Raw genomic sequence first — 25,982 nt, 5'->3', positions numbered from 1 at the left:
GCCGTATTCATCATCCCTGTTACGTAAACAATAAATAAATAAAAACATGAGACCCATTTGTGTAAATTCAGGCCATTTACTCAAAAACATGTTGAATATGAATCCAACAGAAAACCATCAAACCTGCATTTGAACACCAACACCAACCAGACCAACAGCGTTCAGGAGTTTGGAAAAGAACCTCCTTTTCATAGACATATTGGACAGACGTGTTGGAAAGGGTCCATGTTGACCTGGAGAACCACTGGGTCCCATTTGGAGCCTGGATCCACATTCAGAGGACTTCTGTGATGATGAGACGCCTGTTTCATGTGGTTTTCTTGGTGGTGTTTGTGTTGGTATTTGACTGTCCTTCACTCACATTCACACACTTTTAAACAGACTGAACATCAAACTGAGGTTCTGCTTCAGGATCAAATCTGTCTTTGTTTTGATGCTAAATAGAGTCTTGTTGGTGCTACTTTGATGTCAGTGTTGGATTATGGGAGATTATTTCTATGAAGGCATCATCACTGTGTGTTCATGCTGTTGATACTGTTTATGTCGATGTTCTGAGGTTTGATCCAAACCTTCAAACATGACCTCATCATTGTGTTTGATCTGCTGCAGTTGGATGGACAGACTGAAACTCTGCTATTCTTTGATTCATACGTGGATTTAATTAGTGCTTCCTGTCGGGGCCTAGATTTTACGGTGAGAATGAAAGAAGCACAATAACCCTGTAGATTTATCAAATTTATTACAAAATGATGTTTCAAATTGAAGCGAACAACCAACAATAATCAGCAATGATCAACACACAGATTCAGAGACCAAATCTCGCTGTTATCAAACAGGGTGCAGTCTGCTAAGACTGGACACAGACACATAGAAGTCAAAGAGCCTTTATACTGTGCAGGTCACATATGCATGTTTACCTCAGTTCCATCACATGTCCCTACAGTATCTGGTTTGGATTAGATTTTATTGATTTGCTCAGTATCTTCAGTATAGCATGTACAGAGTCTAAAATCATCAGAATGACAAGTACAAAGTTTAGACAAAATGCTTTGACAGAATAAATCAGCACAAAATCATTTTTTCCTCTACACTTCCTTCATATTTACTGGTCTACATCTGTTGGAATGACTTTAAGTTTGTATAGTTGAACAGTTCCACAGTGTGGTAAAAATCCTGCATGTAAACACTGATCAGCCTTTACACATGTTCATTTAATGGGTCATATATTTATGTTCATAGTTTATGGATCAGATCCTGTCACACACATATTTATGAATGGTGAAGTTGAGGCTTTAATTAGATTCAAATAATTGAATAATGACATAAATGAGTTGTTTGGTCAGTTTGGACGTACAGTTGTAGTTCCCACTCCAGACCAGGTGGTGGCAGTAAGGCTCACATTCACATTTATGGACCAACACCTGCCACACATTCAAACTAAAGGCTGAGCAGTAGAAAGTCCAGATGTTTGTGTTCACATCTACACAACCACATGTGCATGAACACAACTACACAACAGAACTACACATCACACAAACACACTGAGGATCCAGAACCACAGAGTCCAAATCCAGCAAACAGTGGTTCAGTGAATGTGGTTTTGAAGGTGTGGAGGTGGATCAGTTTGTCAGAGGAGACTCTGTAGAAGGACACAGATCCAGCAGGACAGTCCACATACACTGAGACTGTACCAGAGGAGGAGGAGGAGGAGGAGGAGGAGGAGGAGGAGGAGGAGGAGGAGGAGGAGGACTGAGGGAGGTCTGTGCATTTTTTTTTTCATGCCAGACCCAGTATCCACCTCCATGACACTCCAGACCCCAGGACTGATCATTCCATCCAAACACACAGTCTGAACTCTCTCCTTTCCTTCTGATTCCTCTGTAAGTCACTGATATTTCAACCTCTCCACTCCACTGGACCTCCCAGTAACAGCGACCAGTCAGACCAGTTGAACACATCACCTGTTCACAGACCTCAAATCTGTCCTGATGATCAGGATATGACTGATCCTCCTCCACTCGTTCCACCTTCTTGTTGTTTTCAGACAGTTTCAGTTTTCTGTTTGTGTATTTAAAACTCATCATCAGAAAGTGATAAACTGTGTGAAAACTATGAAATAAAAACATTTTTAATGCCGCTAATCTGATGTTTTCTCACATTTTATCTACTCTAATACTAGTTATTACTCATTTCATGGAGATAATATCCTCTGAGACCCAGGAAATTGACAATTTTAGCTTTTTTACACTAAAAAATTGTCTTGATTGGAAACTGCATAATGCAAGTTTTTTCAGATACATTTTAAAAATAATTGATATTTACTGATTGATTTTTTAATGGAATGTCCTTTGTAATGGACAGCGTTTTAGTTAAAGTGTCAAACTGTTGTCCCCTATAGAGGACACATTGCATTGCTGGGTCTGAGGAGGATATGCAAAAAAAATGTGTCCACTGTGTTGGCTGATCTGGAACTAAAAGAACCAAAGCCATGAATATACAAGAGAACAGCTGGAGAAGAACTGTCCACTGGAGTGAGCACTGTGCATGAAAGGGTTCAAATAGACTGAACTCTGATGCATTTATTTATTTGTGTTCCATACATTGTTTTTTTTATACTATTATTTGTCTCTTCTGCCTTGTGTCTTTAAATCGATGCTTTTTTTCTTACATTTATTTGTTCAAATGCTTTTTCTTTTGGACATCTTAATGTTTGTTTGTTCAAAATGTCTGTTTTGTAGACCTGAATATTTTCAATAAAGTTGAGGGAAAAAAACAAACCTGTTTGTCAGATGGAGCCTCCAGGACTAGAAACTGGATCAGCGCTCTGTACTCAGTTTAGTCCATTTTCCAGACTCACTGGGGAGTCTGTCTGAAGCACAAAGTGTTCGGACCAAACAACTGCAGCAACAAATCTGATCCTCCATGGAATCAGTAGATAAGACAATGATGGACATCAGATGTGGTGCATTGAACTATCTGAGTGAAAAAAAAGGCTGAGGCTCCAAACCTTTAATATCAGCTGATAAAAGGAAAAGTCACTGACAAGTGTCCTGTTAATGTGGAGAAAAAACACAAACTAAAGCTTCAATTCAGATGCTTTTATTTGTCATTTTACATCGGATGAAAAATGGACAATAATCTGCATGAGTAAAGGATTGAGTTTGATCTGCATTTATTCAAACAAAAGCATCAACATGTGAAAAAACAGATGATTTTCACATGAATTCACTCTTTGTTCAAAGTCCAAGTCCATAAAATGGACTCATGTGTGAGTGTGATCTTTAACAGCAGTAATTCCTCCTCATATGTGGCAGACACAGCAGGAGTTTTGGATGGAATCTACAGACATGTGGATTGAAAATGCACAGACTGAGTGGATGTGTTTGAACAGGATGACGGCGCCCTCTTGTGTTCAGCTGCTGAAGTGTCCATGAAGGAAGACTCACACACATGACACTCATGAGCCTTTAGGACTCAAAGACTGGAATTCCACTGAGAAACAGCTGTTTATGCAAATGGACATGGACACAAAATAAAGGGAGAATATATGGAGAAAAAAGAGAATTGGATGCAACATTCTGTCTTTCTTCTGTAAATGCGCTCCTTTACTGGAATTGTCATTTTCAGTCTACAGTCCTAATCCTCTCACTGTGGAAAAAATGCACACAGATGAGTTATTGTGGAGGCGTCGTCTTCATGAGCAATTCTTCTGTCAAACTACTGGTTGGATTCATTTCTAATTTTATAAACATAGAAAGCATCCAAAGAAACAAGACAACTGTTGAAGAACTGAGGCTGATTTATGTTCTTGGTGTTTCTAAATGTTTGTGTATTTGTAGAGCATCAACTCACACACAACTGTGTTCAAATGACACTGATTTGAGCACAACCATTTTATGGACACTACACAACTACACAACACAACTACACAACTAAACAACTACACAACTACACAACAGAAATACACAACTACACAACACAACTACACAACACAGCTACAAAACTACACAGCACAACTACACAACACAACGACACAACAACACAACAACTACACAACACAACAACACAACAACTACACAACACAACTACATAACAGAACTACGCAACAGAACTACACAACACAACTGCATAACACAACTACACAACACAACTACACAAAACAACTCTACAACTACACAACACATGTACACAACTACACAACATAACTACAAAACTACATAACAATACTACGCAACTACACAACACAACTACACAACAAAACAACACAACTACAAAACACAACTACACAACTACATAACACAACTACACAACACAACTACACATCACACAAACACACTGTGGATCCCTGCCTCCACAGTGCAAATCCTGCAAACAGTGGTTCAGTGAATGTGGTTTTGAAGGTGTGCAGGTGGATCAGTTTGTCAGAGGAGACTCTGTAGAAGGACACAGATCCAGCAGGACAGTCCACATACACTGAGACTGTACCAGAGGAGGAGGAGGAGGAGGAGGAGGAGGAGGAGGAGGAGGACTGAGGGAGGGATGTGCATTTGTTTTTATGCCAGACACTGTATCCATCTCCAAAACACCACAGACTCCAGGACTGATCATTTCTTCCAAACTCACAGTCATCACTGTTTCCTTTCCTTCTGATTCTTCTGTAAGTCACTGATATATCAACGTTTCCACTCCACTGGACCTCCCAGTAACAGCGACCAGTCAGACCAGTTGAGCACATCAGCTGAGGCCAGTAGTCAAATCTGTCCTGATGTTTTGGATATGACAGACGCCCCTTCACTCGTTCCACCTTCTTGTTGTTTTCAGACAGTTTCAGTTCTCTGTGCGCTGTGTTTGGATCCAGGGTGAGTTCACAGAAATCTGATGGACAGAAGAAAACACAAAACAGCTGCAGTTATTGATCAGTGATCAGCTGATTGACTGACAGTCTGATCACATGACTGGGTTCAATTCAACTGTTATTGATGGATGGATCATGTGTGAGTCTGACTCTGATCAATACTGATCAATAAAAGATCAATCCAGTGTTTTCTAGACAGATCTGTTGTTTCTGAGCACATTTTCACCAACAGACGTTCAATAAAAACACAGTGGATTGGATTTTCCTGTTTGATTTTCCTGATCAGAAACAGCAGATTCAACATTTCTAAAGGACTGGATTTTCCTTCTTTGTCAAACAGAAAATCAAATGGTATTGAACAGATTTTCAGTTCTTGACACAAACACAAAGAATGGGACAAATGATGGATTTGAGCCCCAGGTTTGGATCAATTCAATATGTGAACCATTAAAGGAAGTGTTGAAAAGAACAAGTGAGTGGAAGTGTCCAAATGTGTGCATGGATTTGATCAGAGCATCATCCAAACAGTCCAGAGAGAGGCTGGATGGAGCTGACACACAAAACCATTCTGAGGTTTATGAGCAGGAATCTGCATTGAAGACAACTAGAGGATGGAGCCAGTGTTCAACATGAAGGTTGAATGTTTGTGTCATGGTTTGGACTGGGCTCACATGTCCCAACAGCTTCAGGGCTCCCATCAAATGTGTGTGTTTACAATCATGTTGACAGCAGGAAACAAACCAACAACACAAATGGACCAGTGAAGGACGGCCCACTGGAACCAACTGGTTTCATGGATCCAGCACAGGATTGAAATGTGGAAATGGACTAAAAACACAGATGGGACAAATGTTGGATTGAGTTGATGAATCCAAATAGAAGAGACTGGACCCAACCACAGACTGGAATTGCTTTGTTTTAGGAGTGCAAGTATTTTGTGTTTGCTTGAATTGTTGTTGTTTTTGTGGCTTTTATGGTTTTTGTGTTGATGCAGTGGTTCAGACAGACGTTCAGAATGAAATCCATCCATGTTCAGATGGAGAATGGCCCCTGGATTATTGTTTGTCCATTTCATTCTTTGTCCCACAGTGACAGTACAGACTGTAAATGTGCAGAAAGACACTAGAGCTCTGATCTGCACTAAATAGTCTGGGACTGGACCTGAGGACTCACTGCTCAGGGTATGTGGGTCCATGTGGTACCAGTCCTGACCAATCAGTTATCAGCTCATCCTTCCACTAAACTGACTGTCTTCATGAACACCTCAGATGTTTAGAATGTGGAACCAGGTCCCAGTTTGGGCTCAGGTTGCTTTCAATCCATCTAATCAAATCACACTTACGTCTCCATGGACCTGGTTTCAACATCTGGACTCCAGCAGGATCCAACCTGAAAGGAGGAGGAGGGTCAGAGAGGTCAGCTGGAAACATGGACATTCCATCACTGTGATCCACTGAAGCTTTTCTGTTCACATCCACTAAATGGTTCCTTCTGAATCACTGACTGAGTGTGTTTGTCTGTGAACATGGGCTGGACCTTCATACAGGATGGATCCCAGCTCTGACAGATGGTTCCTGTCAGCTCTACCTGTTCTATCTGCCATTATCTGTGGATGCATCAGCTCAGTCCATACCTGACAGCGTCCAGTCTCCAGTGTGGATCCTCCACTAGAGCACACAGCTCCTGTCCTGAGGCTCCTGGATGGTTGTAGCTCAGGTCTAGCAGTCTGAGATGGGACGGATTGGACTGGAGGGCTGAGACCAGAGAAGAACATCCTTCCTCTGTGATCAGACATCCTGACAATCTGCAACACAAAACATCACATCCATCAACTGAGGATGGAGATGAGTGGAGTTGGAGTCATTGAACCGAGTCTGTGAATGCATGGGACTTCACCAACAGGACTTCAATGTGTAAAGTCTATGAGTTCCAGACTCTGAACACACTTGAAGATCAGTAGAACTGGTCTGGAGTTCAACACAAACAACCACTGACAAGTTCAATCCATCCAACAACTGCAGACAAACATTGAAATGATGTGTTGTGTTCTGTGTTGAACCCTGACCTGAGAGTGTCCAGTCTGCATCCTGGACTCTTCAGTCCATCTGACAGGATCTTCACTCCTGAATCCTTCAGGTCATTGTTGCTTAGATCCAGATGTGTCAGACTACAGGAGTGGGATCTGAGAACTGAGGACAGAGCTTCACAGCTTCTCTTTGACAGGTTACAGCCACTGAGTCTGGACAAAACAAAAGGCATGAGTATAAAGTTATTGATCTGCTTGAAATGATAGATCCATATTTGAGATGTTTGATCCAACTGTTTGTTCTCACACAGCTTTGTTGGAGGCTTTGACCACTGGCAGCAGCCTCAGAAGAACCTCCTCTGAACCACAGTATTCCTTCAGGTCAAACACATCCAGGTCTTTTTCTGATGACAGTAAGATGAAGGCCAGAGCTGACCACTGAGCAGGAGACAGTTGTTCTGTGGACAGACGTCCTGATCTCAGGTACTGTTGGATCTGATCCACCAGAGATCCATCCTCCAGTTCATTCAGACAGTGGAACAGGTTGATGCTTCTCTCTGCAGACACATTCTCACTGATCTTCTTCTTGATGTACTCTACAGTTTTTTGGTTGGTCTTTGAGCTGCTTCCTGTTGGTTTCACCAGACCGTGTAGGAGACTCTGATTGGTCTGCAGTGATAGACCCAGGAGGAAGCGCAGGAACAGGTCCAGGTGTCCATTTGGACTCTGTAAGGCCTGGTCCACAGCAGTCTGGTAGAACTGGGCAGATTTGACCTTTGATAGTTTAGACCAAACAGATGTTTGTTCTTCTGACAGCAGATTGACTCCAGTGTTGGTGAAGGTCTGATGGACATGAAGAGCAGCCAGAAACTCCTGGACACTCAGATGGATGAAGCAGAACCTCTTGTCCTGGTACAGTCCTCTCTCCTCTTTGAAGACCTCTGTGAACACTCCTGAGTACACTGAGGCTGAGCTGATATCGATGCCACACTCTGTCAGGTCGGATTCGTAGAAGATCAGGTTTCCTTTCTTCAGCTGCTCAAAGGCCAGTTTTCCCAGAGACTCAATCATCTTCCTGGTCTCTGGACTCCAGTGTGGATCTGTCCCAGATCTTCCATCATACTTGACGTTCTTCAGTTTGGCCTGAACCACCAGGAAGTGGATGTACATCTCAGTCAGGGTCTTGGGCAGTTGTCTTCTGTCTGTGCTCTTCAACACGTCCTCCAGAACTGTAGCAGTGATCCAGCAGAAGACTGGGATGTGACACATGATGTGGACGCTTCGGGATCTCTGGATGTGGGAGATGATTGTGTTGGTCTGTTCTTCATCTGTGAACCTCTTCCTGAAGTACTCCTCCTTCTGTGGGTCCTTGAACCCTCTGACCTCTGTCACCATGTCCACCCACTGAGCAGGGATCTGATTGGCTGCTGCAGGTCGTGTGGTTATCCAGAGGCGAGCAGAGGGAAGCAGGTTCCCCCTGATGAGGTTCATCAGCAGCACATCCACTGAGCTGGACTCTGTCACATCAGTCAGGATCTGAGTGTTGTTGAAGTCCAGAGGAGGTCGACACTCATCCAGACCGTCTAAGATGAACACCACCTGGTGGTCTGCAAAGATCCAGATTCCTGCTTCTTTGGTTTCAGTGAAGAAGTGATGAACCAGTTCCACCAAGCTGAACTTCTTCTGTTTCAGCACATTCAGCTCTCTGAAGGTGAATGGAAATATGAAGTGGATGTCCTGGTTGGCTTTGTCTTCAGCCCAGTCCAGACTGAACTTCTGTGTGGACACTGTTTTCCCGACGCCGGCCACGCCCTTTGTCAGCACTGTTCTGATTGGCTGATCTCTGTCAGCTGGTGTTTTAAAGATGTCTTCACATGTGATGGTTGTTGGTGGTCTGTGTGGGTTCCTGGATGCTGTTTCAATCAGTCTGACCTCATGGTCCTGGTTGACCTCTGTAGCCCCTCCCTCTGTGATGTAGAGCTCTGTATAGATCTGGTTCAGGAGGGTTTTTGGGTTTCCTGCTTTAGCGATGCCCTCAAACACACACTCAAACTTCTGCTGCAGGTTACGTTTCAGTTTCCGCTGCTGAACTCCAGACCGACTTCCTGAATGCAGACCCAGATCAAACCGTCAGTCTCACAGTAAATCCAGTATTTTCATCTGTTCAATCTGGACAGAATGGTCTTACTGCGGTGCAGACGCTCAGCCAGCTCCTCCTGCTTCAGCCTCCTCAGGAAGTTCAGTGTGATCTTCAGAAAAACCTCGGAGCTCCTCCTCTGCTCTTCATCCTCATCACTCAGACTCTCTAAGCATTCTGGGTAATCTGGACTCAGAACCTGCTGGAATTTCTTCAGTTGGTTCTTTACAAAAGTGCAGATGTTCTCCTCCAGCAGCTGGAACACAAAACATGATGAAAGAGCCAAAGTCCAACCATGGGCCAAAGCTCGGGTCCATGTTGGACACACTGACGTCCACTGGTCTGAAACCAGCAGCAGGACATGATTAGACAGAACAGATGGACCAGTAGATGTTGGACATGTACACACCTGAAATATGGAGTCCAGCTGAGTTTGATCCTGTAGACCAGTGGGAACCTCTGAGCTCTGCTGCTCCACTCTGTGGACCAAACATCAACAATGAGCTCACATTATGTCTGTCCACACTGACACCCACAGGTGGACACACCTGGACCACAACATGAGTCACATGACCCCTGTAGTGGGACAGGTGTCCTGGTCCTGCTGATCCCAGAGAATCCACATCAGTGACGTGCAGTCAGAGGAGGCAGGGGAGGCAGAGCCTCCCTTGTCAATCTTGAAAAGAAAAAAAACTTGACTATAAAATATAATAAATGTTGATAGTTGTCAGCTGGTATGTCCTATAAACTTATTTTCCGTTCGATTCCAATATTGTTATTATTTTTTTTTTTTTTGTCAATTAGAATAGCAGAATTTCCGCATGCTCCGTTCAAATACAGGGAGGAGGCAGCGCTGTGCTGTGCCTCCAGGAGAACTGTCTCCTCCCCTCATGAACTCTGCTGGTACGCTATGAAAATATTGTGTCGCTGTCCCTCTGTATATCGCAGTTGAAATGCTTTCAAACACTCTGATTATATGCTCTATCCTTCCATTATCTGCATAACGTATGGAATGTATTTCTGTAATGTGTTTAGGCTCACAGATTAATCATAAAACCGCAGTGAAAAAGTCACTAGGGGAGGCAAACAGTACCCCTGCCTCATGATAGATGGCGCCTGTGAGTCCACAGATTCATGCGCTTTTCATCTTCTTCGTTCTTTTTTATACACTTTAATTCACCTCATCAAAAATGGAGGATTACATTTCATGTACAAATAAAGGTAAGACCATAAACTTTTTTATTTTTAGTTTGAAATGGCTCTTTTTGAAGGTTTCCTGTTGAGTTCCTGCCAGTCTACCTATGCTGACTTGATGCAGAGCCCATATACCCAGGCCATTCCTTTTGCTCACTCTCTCTATTCCAGTTTCTCAGGCCACCATATATTTGTAGATCTGGCTCTGAAAGAGTCAGTGCCTCCCCAGCCATGAACCCCGCTGCACATCACTGATCCACATGTGAGTGAGTTTGGAGCGGGTCAAGCTGGTCAAGGCGTCAAAAACAGTGGAAAACTGAATTCAGTCCAAAGCACTTGAAGGTTTTTACTCTTCAGCTTTAATTTCAATAAATCATCAGCAAACATGAACCAAAACAGGCCATCCATCATCAACTCAAACCCACTCCACACCATACTCAACCAACCCAAGAAAAACTGAAGACAGCTGAGGCTTTTGTACACAGTGCTGCCTCCAGTGGAAGGAGATAGAACAACTATACAAGCATTTACACACACAAGCTATAAAACAGTGAATGATACAGGACCAAAAGCCAAACTATACTCTACATCAGGGGTCACCAACACGGTGCACGCGGGCACCAGGTCGCCCACAGGCCTGTTCTAAAAATAGAACTAGTTCAGGGTTCTCAAACACGTTGCTCGCGATCTACCGGTGGTTCGTCAAGGGTCACTAAAATAAGAACACAAAGTTGATTCGTCATTTGGTAGAACAGATCTAAATTTCCACCCGATCAAAATTACAAGTGTCTTGTCCCCCCTCCCGAGATGAAACGGTCAACTAGCTGTCAATCAAACTTTGGCTGGTTTTGCTGCCTGTCACTGGAGAGGGGCGGGGCCCAGGATGAGCCAGATGCCAGGTAGGTAGTGGGTTTAGCCCTGCAACGATGTCGGCTGAATATAGTCAGGGAGTTATTTTCACCAACAATGAGACACCGACTTCTGTTTGACAAATGTGAAAGACAAGTGTGTGTGTGTGTGTGTGTGTGTGTGTGTGTGTGTGTGTGTGTGTGTGTCTGATCTGTGGCGCGAGCCTGAAAGTCAGTAAAAGATGCAACGTGGAGCAGAATTTCACCAAAGTTCACAGCAACTTTTCTGGAGATTCTCCAGTTGGAATCAGCCTCCGTGAAGAGAAGGTAAAAGAGCTGAAAACTAAACTCCAAAAACAACAGCCCAAGTTCACTGAACTGACCAAGACCAGCGCTTCAACAGAGACATCAGTAAAGTGAAAGTGGGTCACACCCTGGACAAGCGCAAACATATGTACACTATCTGCGCATGCGCTCAGACAGCTGGAGTCGGACCTGAACAGGTGCCTCTGTGTTTGACTGCAGTGGGAGGACTGTAGAAGTGACGTGGATGGTGGATTTATGTGCGTAAAGTTCTGGTTTTAATCAATATGTTTTGACAGCATATGTGAATTTAGAAAAGGTCAAATCCTTCAGAAATACAGCAGCACATGCTGGTGAAGTTTTATTGTATGAGTGACAACGTTCCTTTTCACAATTTCGAAGTATTAAAAATACTCATAAAGGTGTGCATTATTTGTTTTTAATAATTCTATAAAAATATGCAGGATTGTTCCATTTCATAATTTTTGACATAGTATTAAAATATTTAGGAATACAACATGCAAATGCTTGTATTTGTTTTTTTTTCTACTTTTGATTTTCTTGAAGAAAAATAATGGTTTCATATGAACACTTTTTAAGTATTGCAAATGTTAAAACAAAGATATATAAATAAATAAAATAAATAAAGAACACAATGTTACAAACGTATTATACAAAATATGCATATGTATGAAAATTAGCTATGTAAATAAATGTTGCTAAATTAGAGTAGCCCTCCGGCAACTTCATTAGGTAAAAGTAGCTCACAGAAGAGAAAAGGTTGGTGACACCTGCTCTACATAAATATATATACTAGAGATCAACTGATATGGGTTTTCAGGGCCGATACCAATTATTAGTAGTTAGAGGAGGCCGATAACCGATATTTGGAGCCGATATTCATTTGCAGTAAAAGTGTAAAAATTGGCGTAAAACATTTTGAATAATGCAAACACTGAACTTGGTTTAAATGCCTAAAGCATGTTTATTTCATCAAACAAATTGAAAATAATAGCTCCACAAGTGCATGGATTTCCTAGACTCAGAAGCATCTCTTATAAAGTTGAATAAAAGCTTCAATAAATCGCTCCCTGAAATTTTTCCACAGTAAATAAAGTCAAATTTAACTAGAACTATAAAGTCTTATCTTTGTTTGAAGTTCAAACACAACAAAACTACAGGAGTGAACCAGCTCAGCAGTAACTCTGGTAAACTCTTGGGCCACATGCTGACATCTGCTCAACTCATCATGCTTCATTTATTACAGCATTTGGGAAGCCTTAAGTTGATTTCATTCTTCAATTGTATATTTTACCATGCGATAGCAGGGACCCTGTCATTCCAAACTATGTTGTTCCATTATTAATGATGAATGTGACAAAAGCTCCATAAAAAGTCTACTAGATGCTGTGAGTGCAGTTCAACTCCTGACAGAACCCAAACAGCCTTTAGGGCTTTAATGAGCACACACAGGATTTACAATGTTCCACCATGTTCACATCAATCACTTCTGAATTGGACTCTGTCTCATCTTCACTTTCATTTTCAGATCCTAGGACTAGAAAGCTCACAGCAACGTTAGGAGTCGTGAGTTGTAGAGTTTTTCATGTGACTTGAACACAAACACACACTATTATATTACATACCAACACAGTCTCACCCCAAATAGTCAGAAATCGACGCATGCGGTCAGAGCCCCATAGCGGCACCATTTGACGCAGGGGGTACTCCTTCTGCATCGGATTTCAACGCGGAAGGGGTACACACCGCGGAGAGGGAAAGTTTTCTGGTGTGAGAAGCTCTGCAGAGAAAACCCATGTGTGGAAGGTAAAGGCAGAAAACTCTTCTGAAACTGGACTAAACATCCCTGTGCTCTACATCTCACAACTACTACTAACGTTCCAGTGAGCAGCAGAAGAACGTCAGAGCAGAGGAAACATTAGCGGAAGCTCTGCTAACTCAGATGACCTCCTGACATGTGTGTGAATTAGACTGCTGAGAATATGGAGATGGAAACAGTCTGTGAGAGAAAAGCATGTGTGTGGGATTAAGAGAGAGCGCCCAAAAAACTCACTTCACTTGTTTTAGGGAAGCACGCTGAGGTGGAGTCTGATGAGCTTTGACCAGAACATGAGTTCAATCTGCTTCAAAACGCTCTGCACACTATGGATTAGTAATGGAGAAAATGGATATAGAACACAGTCTCATCCCAAGTCAGTCCCAGTCTGTGTGTGAGGACAGCTTCAGCCTCAACCAATCAGAGGGCGCAGAGTGGATAGAGAGAGAGAGAGAGAGAGAGGGGGGAGAGAGAGAGAGAGAGAGAGAGGGAGAGAGAGAGAGAGAGAGAGGTGCAGCTGCGTCAAATTTCCAAATATTGGTGCCGATAATCGGTCAACCTCTAATATATATGTCGAGGCCCAAAACGGAATCTGGCCCGATTCAGAATCGGGCCGGCCCAGAATAGAATTCTGTTCTAGGCCGGCCTAGAATGGAATCCTGCTGCTATAATGTTATTTTTATACCATGCTTAATGCAAATGATCCATAATTTCATAATTTGTCATAATTTTACATTTTCAGTCTTACATACCTTGAGTAACTATTGTCAATTTCAGTCGATTTCACTGTACCATATATTGGTGGGGAGTACCACTAGGTTCTATTTGTAAATAAAGTGTATTATAGTTTACAATTAAAATGTTGTTTGTTTCATTTTTTTTTCACATATTTGCAAATTCCATGTATTGATTTTTGTAATAATTTAGATCATTTGCATTAAACATGGTATAAAAATAACATTATAGCAGCAGGATTCCATTCTAGGCCGGCCTAGAATAGAATTCCATTCTGGGCCGGCCCGATTCTGAATCGGGCGAGATTCCGTTTTGGGCCTCGACATATACGTACACAACAGGACTATCCAACACTAAAATACCAGAGCCAAATATAGACAGGAGTATTTCCATGAAACCATCAGCTCAAAGCCCTGCTCAAACTCACCTGTGTGTGCATCACCTGGGTGGAACTAGAACTGGTCCATCAAGCCCCCGGGGACTGTTTGGGCCCACAGACCATTCCCCCAGGAACACCACACAGGTCCGTTTGTGTCTACTGTGCATTTATCAGTTTTATATGAATCCTTTTCTGTGGGTACACGTCCAAACTCCTGCTATATTCAGTATTTCTTTCATGTTCGGCTTCTGTTTGGAGCTCTAGACGGCGCAGAAACCCGGCTCCCACGGCTGGGCACAAATCCCTCATCATAGACGTACACCGACCAACAGCTGAATCATTTTAGAAGTACTTGAATAAATAGTTGTCCCTAACTGAAACCTGTGTTGTTCCTTTCCCCCTTCTGTCCAGACTAAACCAGTTGTCTTTAAACATCTTCCTTTGTCCTTCAATAATACAATCCAGTTCTCCCCATGCTGAACATGCTAACGGCGGCTCGTCGTTCCAGAGCTTCACACTCACTGTTTGAGTTGATCAACAGGTTTAGTTGAGTTCAGTTGATCAGGATCCCCATCAGACACATCATGGCAGCAGGACTGAACTGAGTTAAGTCACAGAAATGTCATTTCAGACACTGAAGAACATTTACTGAACAGTCACTTTAAGACTAAACTAAGGGACACCTGTCAGCCAATCAGAATGCAGAAAGGTCAGTAACCATGAAGACGCCTCTGTGTCAGTAGGGAACGTCAGTTTTGTTAGCAGTTCTAACGTCTATTTTATACTCATGAAACCTTTAGACAATAAATGATGTGAAGAATCTGAAAATGAACCCGTTCTAAACCTTCAAACTAAAGTCAATATTTAACCCTTTGATGCATGAATTAGAAGAACCTTAGGCAAGATTTGTTTTTCCTGAGTGTTTTAATTCTTCTTTAGACATGAAAAAAACAATGTGACTGAAATTTTTTTAATGAACTTATTTTTAATGGAGTTCCAAAAATGTCCACTCAGCTGGACACTATGTGTTTAATTGTTGAAGCAAAGAAACATGGATTTAAAACACAATAACAGGAAGTGATACTGTGTGAAAACTATGAAATAAAAACATTTTTCATGCAGCTAATCTGATGTTTTCTCACATTTGATCATAGTCTAATACTAGTTATTACTCACTTCATGGAGATAATATGCAAAAAAAAAAAAAAAAAACCTATTTGTTTAATAAAACTTTTAATTACAGTCTAAAAATGACCAGTTGGTTTCCCCTAAACATGTGAGTGCAGATCAGGTTTATAGAGAACAGCACAGTTCCAGTAATGGTCTGAATGTCAGTGTATGAGATGATGCATCAGCGTTAACTGTGTTGGCTCATATGCAAATAAAACAACAAAACTCATGAATATACAAGAGAACAGCTGCAGAAGAACTGTCCACTGGAGTGACCAGTATGCATGAAAGGGTTCATATAGATTTAAGAAACAGTCGACACATCCAACATTTACATCAAACTTACGTCTCTGTGGAAAAATCTGATGGTACTGTTATGGACCGGTCACTCCTGAAGGACACACAACTGGGTCCAGGATCAGGTCCAGAGGACTGTGGTCTCTGATGGATCCTGATCATCAGGAAAACAGAGACAATAAGAAAATGATCAATACACTGAAGATCAATAAAGTCTGAATCTGATCAGAAAACTCACAGATCAAAGATCCGTTCGATCAGGATCATTGAGTTCATTCTACGTTCATCAGGTGATGAATAATAATTGAGTCTAAATCACTAATGGAGTTCCTGTATTTGTTGGTCAGATGTTCTTCAGTCCAACCAGGTGAATCTAATGACAGACTGTTTGGACCCGTGTGTCCACAGACAACCATCAGATTTGCACCCAGCTGATGGATAGACCTACGACTGTATGGAAACATGGCACTGAAAACTGAAGAGGAACACACACAACTCTACATCACATGAGGGAACCCAAACCCAGTTTCCTGCTGAGTCCTGGAGGATCCGTTCATCCATAGAGTCTGTGGTCGGATCAACATTTACATACAAGTGGTCTAAAGGTCTGAATGAGGACCACCTACGCTGACTCTGACGAACCATCCTGTTTGAAGTCAATTAACCAGTCCTTGGAGTCAGTACTCTTCATGGACACAGAGCTGGGTCCTTGTCCAGGTCCAGGTCTGTGAACAGTGATGTCAGTGGTTTTAGTGCTGAGCTCTGACATGGAGAACAGTGCAGGACAGATCCAGATGGTGGTCTCACCTCTGAGCTTTGGGGGGTCTGTCCGGTCCAGGTCCAGGTCCAGGTCCTTGGGGGGTCCTGTGGGTGGTCTTTGGGGGAGGGGCTCCCTCCTCTCTGTCCTCACACTGATCCATTCTGCTGAATCCACATCAGTCACACGACAAACCCTGAAAACAGCAGAGTTTGAGACGTGGTTCTATGATGGAGAAGAGTCCGATGTGGACCAGCAGGTCACAGATAAACCAGACTCAGGGTTTTGGACCAAGACCTGCGTCCCACATCTCATATGGTGTGTGTTTAATGGTGATGGGACTTGATGAAAGTGTGTGTGTGTGTGTGTGTGTGTGTGTGTGTGTGTGTGTGTGTGTGTGTGTGTGTGTGTGTGTGTGTGTGTGTGTGTGTGTGTTGGTTGTGTTGTAGTTCTACTGTCAGACCACTAGATGGCCTCCTGGAGCTGATGATGAGACCTGAAGGGAAGGAGAAGAACAGCTGATTCTTAGTCTACTACCCCTTTTCCACCAAACGGGTTCCAAACAAGGTTCTAATAGTTTTGGATTTTTCATTCTAGTTTAGTTTGATTTAGTTTAGACTTTTTTTCTCTAATTCAGTTCGCTTTAATTAGTTTTTAGAGCAGGTTTGCTAGTTTTTATTAGTTTTAATTTTTTTCTAAATGCTTAGTTTTAGTTTAGTTTAGTTTTACTTTTAGTTTTAGTTTTAGTTTTAGTTTTAGTTTTAGTTTAGTCGTCTCTTTTCTCTTCTTCTCTGTCGTCGTATTCAAATAAATCCCAGACAGGACTCTGCTGCTTTCTCCCAACGTTAGTCTCCATGTTTCCAGGTAGAGTGGGAATGAAAACCTGAATCTAAACGACAAGTGATGATAAGTGACAGATCGTTAAATATCGTACGGTGCCAGCAGCTAAAAGTGCTTTGAGGGAAATAAATGGATCTCATATCAATCCGACATTGACAAAGACGAAAACGAAGGGAATTTTATCCAGAATTTTTATCCGTTTTAGTTAGTTTTGTAAACACACAATACAGTTTCAGTTAGTTATGTTTTTTTTTCTTTTAATTGTAGTTTGTATTTATTTCAGTGAATGAAAATGTTTGTACCATTCTAGTTGTGGTCATGTGGTTAGTTTTCGTTCAGGATAATAACCTTGGTTGCCAATCCCTTTAAATTGTGTTGAGTCTTTTCCAAAGCAGCTGCAGACCTTATTGTTTCCACAGGCTTTGAATGAGCTGTGGGTTTTGGGACCATGTTCTTTAGTTTTTCTGCCTGTGGACGGAGCTGTGTGTCTGTGGATCCCACTTCTGATCTGACTGTAAAGCACGCTGTCAATTCTGTCTGTCAACACTTCCATAGAAACCAACTTTACTTCCTTACTTCTGATGGATGTGGGACAGTGGGTACGGTTACATGATGCTTTTGAAATCCAATCTATTTTTCCAGAAGAAATTAATCTGGAACTAAAGTACTTTCTCTTGTGTTTCCATGGAAATGTTAAACCTGAATAAAGGTTTACATGACAAATGTTTATTCGGTTCCTTCTGTTAGCTTAGCTTAGCATAGTCACTGCATTTCCATGGCCACACGTAGCCAGTTTTTTTAAAGGTGTTCTTTAGTCTTTTGTCAGTGATTTTGTCAAATCCGATTCTCTCTAATTATTTCTTTAGATCTGCGACTTACTGCACTCATACAATCTGTGGACTGTTGTGTTGACGGAAGTTAGAAAATCTTTTTGTTGAAGGGATGCATGCGCTAATTTAGCTTTGCTTTAGCGTTTTAGCTTTGCATTAGTTTTTATTTGCCAGATTTTCTTCCTGCAGTAAGTCACATGACCATGATTTGAGCCTCAGTTTGTGATCATATTGACCCCAGCGGACTAAAGGAATGATTAGGGAGAACTGAATTTCACTAAATCACTCCTAAAATACTACAAATCACCTCTAAAAGCCTGGCTACGTCTGAGCAGAGGAATGAAGCCATTATGCTAAGCTAGGCTAAGCTAAGCTAACAGAAGGGCTGCAGTTCAAACTGTTTGTCCCACTTGTGGAACTCATTAGTTCATGACAAATGAATGAATAAAGCCAGTGTTGAACTGTTCCTTCAGGGTTTTCCAGGCTGGTAGATCCCATCAGAATAGCCCACTGGAACGCTTTGGGAAGACTAGACTGCAGTGAATATTCTTCCACCAGCGCAGAATGTGTGCGTCATCGCCACAGGACAAGACACTGAGCATGTGCAGAATGGAAGGAATAAAGTCCAAACGGAATAAAGGCTTTACATGTCCAGGAAGAATTTAGAGCGCATTCAAAAGTGGATTAAACCACTGACTTTAATCAGGTTTAAATTTAATCCCAACTTTTCTTTTTCAACTGGAATAAGGTGTTTACATGGACATCTGAAATAGGATCGAACCTTTAATCAGATTAAACCAGGAAGAACAGTTGTCATGGAAACGCACGCAGTGAGTCCAAACCCTTACGGTGGTTCAGCTGGTCCACAACCACCTGAGGCTCAGAAGTGGGTCAGCTACACAGACGTCAACAGGAAACACTTTGAACCACTTCCTGTGTCTAAGCGTCTGTTTCTGTGGCGCAGCAGGAAATCAAACCATCGTCACGAAGCCGTGGAGTTTACATCCGCTATTTTGAATCTAATGAGTGTTGGTTTTGTCTGGACTTTTACTGATGGTAAAGTTCCCAGTTCAACACAAAAAAAATGCTCAAAATTTTGTTTTTTTCTGAAAATGACCAATGTTCAAATGTTTATACCTCACGAACAAATGAAGATAGAATAAAATATTTTTGTGTGTTTAAAAGTTTCAGTTCAGTTCTTTCTTTTGATGTATTCAGTGTTCACATACACCTACAGGCTGGCGCTGGTTTGCAACTCACTGTAAAATGCTCTGGCAGAGAAAGAGTTAAGTGTCCGTTTCTGTGGCGCAGCATTAAATCAAACCATCGTCACGAAGCACCTGAGTTTCACATCCACTGTTTTGAATGGAATGACTGTTGATTTGATCTGGACTTTTACTGATGGTAAACACACGGTCCAGTCCAATGGAAATAGTCCAGAGGAGTTTTATGAACCAGTGAGGAGAAAAACCCTGAGCCTCAGAAACATCAACAACACTGAGTTCAAGCACTGAGCTGCACATCAGCTTCTACTCTGAGGCCTGGTCTGATCACAGTCACTTCAGACGGACTCCAACACATGGATTAAAGCTCCTCCAGTTTGGACTGTTTCTACTGAAGTAAAGAAGCCACAGTGAAGGAGGTGAGAGTCAAACAGGTCCAACCTTACCTTCATGGAGAGACGCACAGACTCACAGCTGCTGCCGTTTGAACAGGAAGAAGAACTGAAGCCAACATGAAGTGGATGAGAGGAGGAGGAGTCAGAACAGAGAACATGTTTACAACAGTTTGGACTGGCGTTCCTTCATGGACTGATAGGAACCATTATCTGGGTCCAACTGGACCTCCAGTTCTATCCCATTCAGAACCAGAACTGGATCAAACTGACTTTGGGCTGAATCCTCAGTGACAGATTTGCAGGATTTCTTCTTCTTCTTCTTCTTCTTCTTCTTCTTCTTCTTCTTCTTCTTCTTCTTCTTCTTCTTCTTCTTCTTCTTCTTCTTCTTCTTCCTCTTCTTCTTCTTCTTCTTCTTCTTCCATCCTTTATGTCAGCAGGTCCAATCTGCCCTCAGATGAAACCCTCAGTAAATGAGGACACAACCAACACCTTTCCTCCATAAATGAGTCCATAGAACAGTGGTTTTCAACCTTGGGGTCTGGACCCCACATGAGGTCGCCTGGAATTCAAATGGGGTCGTCTGAAATTTCTAGTAATTGATGAAAAATTAAAACTTGCTAATAAAAATTTACATAATATAGTCTAAATGTTGTGTAAAATTAACATTTATTTGCAACATATTATAGCAAACTATTACATGATCAACAACAAATTAGTTTTATCCAATAAAATGTCTCTGTTTTGAATTTCTGGGGTCGCCAGAAATTTCTAATAATTTATTTTTTAAAAATTAAAGCTTAAAACTTACTAATAAAAATTTACATTATATAGTTTAAATGTTGCTTAAAATTAACATTTATTTGCAACATATTATAGCAAACTATTATACGATCACAAAGAAATTAATTTTAGAAAATAAAATGTCTGTGTTTTGAATGTCTGGGGTCACCAGAAATTTCTAATAATTAAAAAAAATTAAATTAAATTAAAACTTACTAATAAAATTTTACATTACATAGTCTAAATGTTGTCTAAACTTAATGTTTATTTGCAACATATTATAGCAAACTATTACACGTTCAAAATCAAACTAATTTTATCCAATAAAATGTCTCTGTTGAGTGTCTGGGGTCGCCTGACATTCGTGATGTTAAAATGGGGTCAGGAGTAAAAAAAGGTTTGAAACCACTGTGTAAACGCTTCAGCTTTTAGGGAAAAAAAAACATCCATTTTCACAGATGTGTCATGATTCGGGGATTTTTATTCGACATAAATGAAAAAAAAAAAATCCATTTTCTTTGGCATTTAATTATTTTTTTACATAAAAACTCAACATTGTAATTTGTCCTATTTTTGTTTATTATTATAAATCTGAACTTTTCTTCTGCATCTTTGACATCTGAAACGTTTTCCATTTGATTTGAGTAGATATTAAATCTTCATCTTCAGACTCAAAGGACTCCAGTGGGTTTTAATGAAGGACTACATCCACCTGTCAGTACTTTAGGAACATTTACAGACCTACAACTGTTAGGAGCGCAGTTCCACAGGAATTTTTCACTCCATGGAACTTTTCTTCTGTTCTTTAACCAGTGCCATAGAGGATGGGTTTGGGTTCAGTGGTTCAGAGGAGTCCTCAGCTGGGTGGGAGGGGCTGACAGGGTTGACCTTTGACCTGTTTCCTGTTGGTTTCCAGTGTTGCTGAGCTGTGGTTGTGTGTTGCAGATTCCAGTCCAGGCTTGTACTTGAACTTGGACTCATATTAGTTCAGTCTAATCCAGTGGTTCTCAAACTGGGGGGTGTGAAGGCTTGCCAGGGGGGTCATGGGATCACTCCTGGGGGTTTTTGTTTTTCTTTCTTCAGGTTTGAACATGTATCAGGTGGAGCTCATGTTTTAGTGTTGGATTGGTTCCATTTCCATAAACATTTTCCAGACTGAAATGTTGATCAAATGGGAATAAACTGATCAAATCTGACCAACCTGAAATGTCTAAAGCAGGGATGTCAAACATGCGGCCTGGGGGCCAAATGTGGCCCGCCAAAGGTTCCAATCCGGCCCGCAGGATGAATTTGTGAAAATGCAAAAATTACACTGAAGATGATCACAGAAAATTTTGGTTCAGGTTCCACATACAGATCAGGAAAAATATGATCATAATAACCTACAAATTCTTAGAACTCCAATTTTTTCTTTTTGTAAATGTAAATATTTTCATGTAATTTTCCAGTATTTACACTAAAATAAACTCTATAATTTCACAGAAAACGTAAATATTCTGAACAAATATGAAAAACCTGAAATGTCTGAAGAAATGTAAGTGTACTTTTACTAATATTCTGCCTGTTACTGAATATTTAGTGTATTTGTAGATCCACTGTGATCTGTAAGTTGTACTGAACATGACGTCAATGATAAACTGAGACAGAATATTGTTCAAATTGCACTGATTTTTCTGAAATTGTAGGTTGTTCATGTTCTTCACATTGTTTTAAAGGGCAGTTTGTAGATGTCAGCTTTTTCATCATGTAAGGAAAGTTTGGAGTTGACATTATTTCTATAGAATTCTGTTATTATTTGACTGCTCCGGCCCACTGCAGACCAAATTTGGCTGAATTTGGCCCCTGAACTAAAATGAGTTTGACACCAATGATCAAGACGTTTCAGATGACGTGAAATCAAATTCACAACAAAAAAAAGTGTGGAGAGAAATTAGTTTTTTTAATTCATCAATGAAAAAGAATGGATTTTCAAGCAAAAAGGAGATTTGAGAGCAAAAGACAATAAGTCCCAATAAAACAGAAGATCATTTGACTTCTAAATCAGTCCTCTTTACTTGTGAGTTCCAAACTTTTCCATCAGACTTCCAAAGTTTTCTTGAAAATCACTCCTCTTTGCTTGAAACTCCCAAAGTTTTGCTTTCAATTGGAACTAGATTTTCCACAGGCCAAGAGCCTAGCGGAGCAGAGTCAGAGCTGCGTCATGATGTCATCATAAAAGGTGATCATGTGACTGAGTCTGGTGAGGGAGACGCTCCCCCTGAAGCCAGCGCTGCTCTTGTGTTTCCTCTAGTGTCTACTATATATACTACTAAGACTAGATTACAATCCACAGGTGAAAACACACACATTCACTCTGTGGTATGTGGGACAAACACAAACATGTGGGTTTCCACATTATATAGACAACAGTAATCATAAAGCAGGTATGCAGACACTCACTTTTCTTCATGGAAACAGGAACAACTTATACACATGATGGACTCAATCATTCATTACAAAACATCCCAGAGTGTGATGAACTGCAGTTAAAAAACTTCCAGTACATTGAACATCATTCACATGATACGGTAACTGACACTGAACCAGACAATAACTTTTTCACTGACATTAATGAAAGCTGTAACTGTTATACCCAAGAACAATTTAACAGCAGCATTAACATGGACAACAGTTTACCAATAATCCATTTGAACAGCAGAAGCCTTTATGCCAACTTTCATAACATCAAACTCTTTTTAAGTGAATTCAAATGTCCTTTCAATGTCATAGCTATATCAGAAACCTGGTTCAATAGCAGTAGGGGTATGGATTTTGGAATTGAAGGTTATGAGATGGTTTACATTAACAGACAAAACTAGAGTGGGGGTGGTGTTGCTTTGTTCGTAGACAGGAATCTGGATTTTAAGATAATGGAAAACATGTCAACAGTGGTGGATAACGTATTAGAATGTGTCACTATAGAAATATTTATGGAGAAAAAGAAAAATGTCATTGTGAGTTGTATACAGAGCACCAAGTTCTAATATTGATCTGTTTAAAGACTGGATGGAGGAACATCTGTCAAAAGTAAATCAAAAAGTTATGTTTATTTGCGGTGACTTTAACATCAATTTTCTCAACCCAAATCAAATGACAGAAGAATTTATAAATACACTGTACAGTTATAATTTGTTTCCAAAAATCCCCAGACCCAGCAGGATCACATCTCACTGTGCAACATTAATCGACAACATATGGACAAATGTCATAGACAATATCACAGTGAGTGGATTATTAATAAATGACATCAGTGACCACTTACCAGTCTTTACTATCTACAAGAACAACCCCAGAAACACTAAAATAGACAATAAATATTACTACAGACGCGTCAGGACAGAGGAATCTTTGGACAAATTAAAAAAACGATCTACAAGCATTTGACTGGGAACCAATTTATAAAGAGAATCATGTAGATAAGGCTTATGATAGTTTTCTAAGAATATTTAAGGTTTTATATGATAAACATTGTCCAATTAAACAATATAGTAGAAGAGGAAAACATAAGGAGAATCAGTGGATCACAAAGGGGTTAAAAAATGCATGGAAAAAGAAAAATACACTATATAGAGAGTTTATAAAATATAGAACTAAGGAGACGGAAAATAAATGCAAGAAATACAAAAATAAATTAACTAATATAATGAGAATATGTAAGAAGGAATATTATAATAAAATACTAGAAAATAATAAAAAATAATATTAAAGGCATATGGAATGTATTAAACAGTATTATTAGAAATGCTCCTAGTAAAGAGAACTATCCAAAGTATTTTAATGAAAATAATTTCAATATCAGTAATAGGGACCTGGTGGTGAACATGTTGAATGAGTTCTTTGTTAATGTTGGACCAAACTTGGCAGATAAAATTCCAGCTTCAGCAAAAGATCAGAGTAATGGAGTATGAACAGATCAGAGTAATGGAGTATCAATAGATCAGAGTAATGGAGTATCAACAGATCAGAGTAATGGAGTATCAATAGATCAGAGTAATGGAGTATCAATAGATCAGAGTAATGGAGTATCAACAGATCAAAATCCAAATTCAATGTTTCTCAAAGCCACTGATGAAAAAGAAATAATAGAAACTGTTAATAAATGTAAAAATAAAACATCTACTGACTGTGCAGATATGGACATGATAGTTGTGTAAAGGCTCATTCTAGGCATTTCCAAACCCTTCACTTCCATCTGTCATTTCTCATTCCAAACTGGGACATTTCCAAGTGGAATGAAAATGGTTCCAGTCATACCATTGGACCAGAACGGCCACAGACACCACTTCACAAACTACAGGCCTATTTCTGTTCTCCCACAATTCTCCAAAATCCTGGAAAAACTCTTCAATGATAGATTAGACACATTCATAGAAAAATACAAATGACTTTCAGACAGTCAATATGGATTCAGAACCAACCGATCAACATCACTAGCATTAACTGAACTCACTGAAGAAATCACAAATTCCATTGACAATAAAAAAAATTCACAGTTGGAGTTTTCATTGAGTTAAAAAAAAGCATTTGATTCCGTAAATCATGACATTTTAATCAATAAACTGGAACAGTCTGGAATCAGGGGAATGGTGCTGAATTGGGTTAGAAGCTATTTGGAGAACAGGAAACAGTTTGTGATGATGGGAGACTGAGGGTCTGAGTGTTTGGGTATTGTGTGTGGTGTCCCCCAGGGGTCAGTGTTGGGACCTAAACTGTTTCTAATGTATATTAATGATATATGTAAAGTGTCTGAACAAATGATATTTATATTATATGCTGATGACACAAATATTCTAGGAACCGGTGAGGATTTACAGCAACTTTTGGACATAATCACTTCTGAGCTAAATAAAACTAAATTATGGTTTGACAAAAATAAGTTGTCAATAAATCTGTGTAAAACAAAATTTATGATTTTTGGCAAATGTAAAACAAGTAACAAGATAAAGGTACAAATAGATGGTGTAGATCTAGAAAGGGTGAATCAAAACAAGTTTCTTGGAGTGATAACACTGGTCAACAACAAATTTATTGTTTCAGTTTTTTGAGCTGATTTAGGATAATTTTGGTGTGCTGAATCCAAAAATCACATTAATTTTGCTCAATCAGGTCAACTTTCTGAACTATGCTACATATTGGCTTTTAACATTTTTGCTTACATTTATGGGCATTTTCACATCATATGATACAAAATTCTTTCATATTTCTTGCAATAAACGAGTTCTGAAGATTTTACTTTTGCCAATTTATGATTAATGTTTTTTTTAATATTACAGGTGAATGAAATGGCTTCGACTAGAAGATCTTTCAAAAATAAGCCAGACGTATTCTGCTCCATCT

General features: G+C 40.3%; 1 protein-coding gene and 1 long non-coding RNA gene across 3 annotated transcripts in view; both read right to left on the bottom strand.

The window, feature by feature from the left end:
- Nucleotides 1–3,083: 3,083 nt before the first annotated feature.
- LOC115430275 (uncharacterized) lies at nt 3,084–6,248 on the bottom strand. 2 transcript variants are annotated; one of them, XR_003936912.1, is made up of 3 exons: nt 6,198–6,248; nt 4,236–4,875; nt 3,084–3,940 (listed from the first exon to the last, which is right to left on the bottom strand). It is a non-coding gene; the product is annotated as an uncharacterized LOC115430275 (long non-coding RNA). The 2 variants fall into 2 exon arrangements; XR_003936911.1 differs by lacking the exon at nt 6,198–6,248 and having other exon boundaries at nt 4,236–5,705.
- A 1,229-nt stretch (nt 6,249–7,477) lies between these two features.
- LOC115429149 (transcription activator BRG1-like) overlaps nt 7,478–25,982 on the bottom strand; it is a 61,117-nt gene continuing 42,612 nt past the window's right edge. The window contains exons 4-8 of the mRNA XM_030148397.1: nt 16,408–16,506; nt 15,831–15,935; nt 9,428–9,497; nt 9,089–9,274; nt 7,478–7,510 (exon numbers count right to left, since the gene is read on the bottom strand). Coding sequence (XP_030004257.1) covers nt 7,478–7,510; nt 9,089–9,274; nt 9,428–9,497; nt 15,831–15,935; nt 16,408–16,506 — 493 coding nt within the window. The remainder of the gene's footprint in view (nt 7,511–9,088; nt 9,275–9,427; nt 9,498–15,830; nt 15,936–16,407; nt 16,507–25,982) is intronic.

This window comes from Sphaeramia orbicularis, chromosome 12 (assembly GCF_902148855.1).
Source record: "Sphaeramia orbicularis chromosome 12, fSphaOr1.1, whole genome shotgun sequence".
NCBI classification, from domain to species: Eukaryota; Metazoa; Chordata; class Actinopteri; order Kurtiformes; family Apogonidae; genus Sphaeramia; species Sphaeramia orbicularis.
The sequence above is the reverse complement of the archived record's forward strand: the minus strand, read 5'-3'. Positions and strand labels throughout refer to the sequence as shown.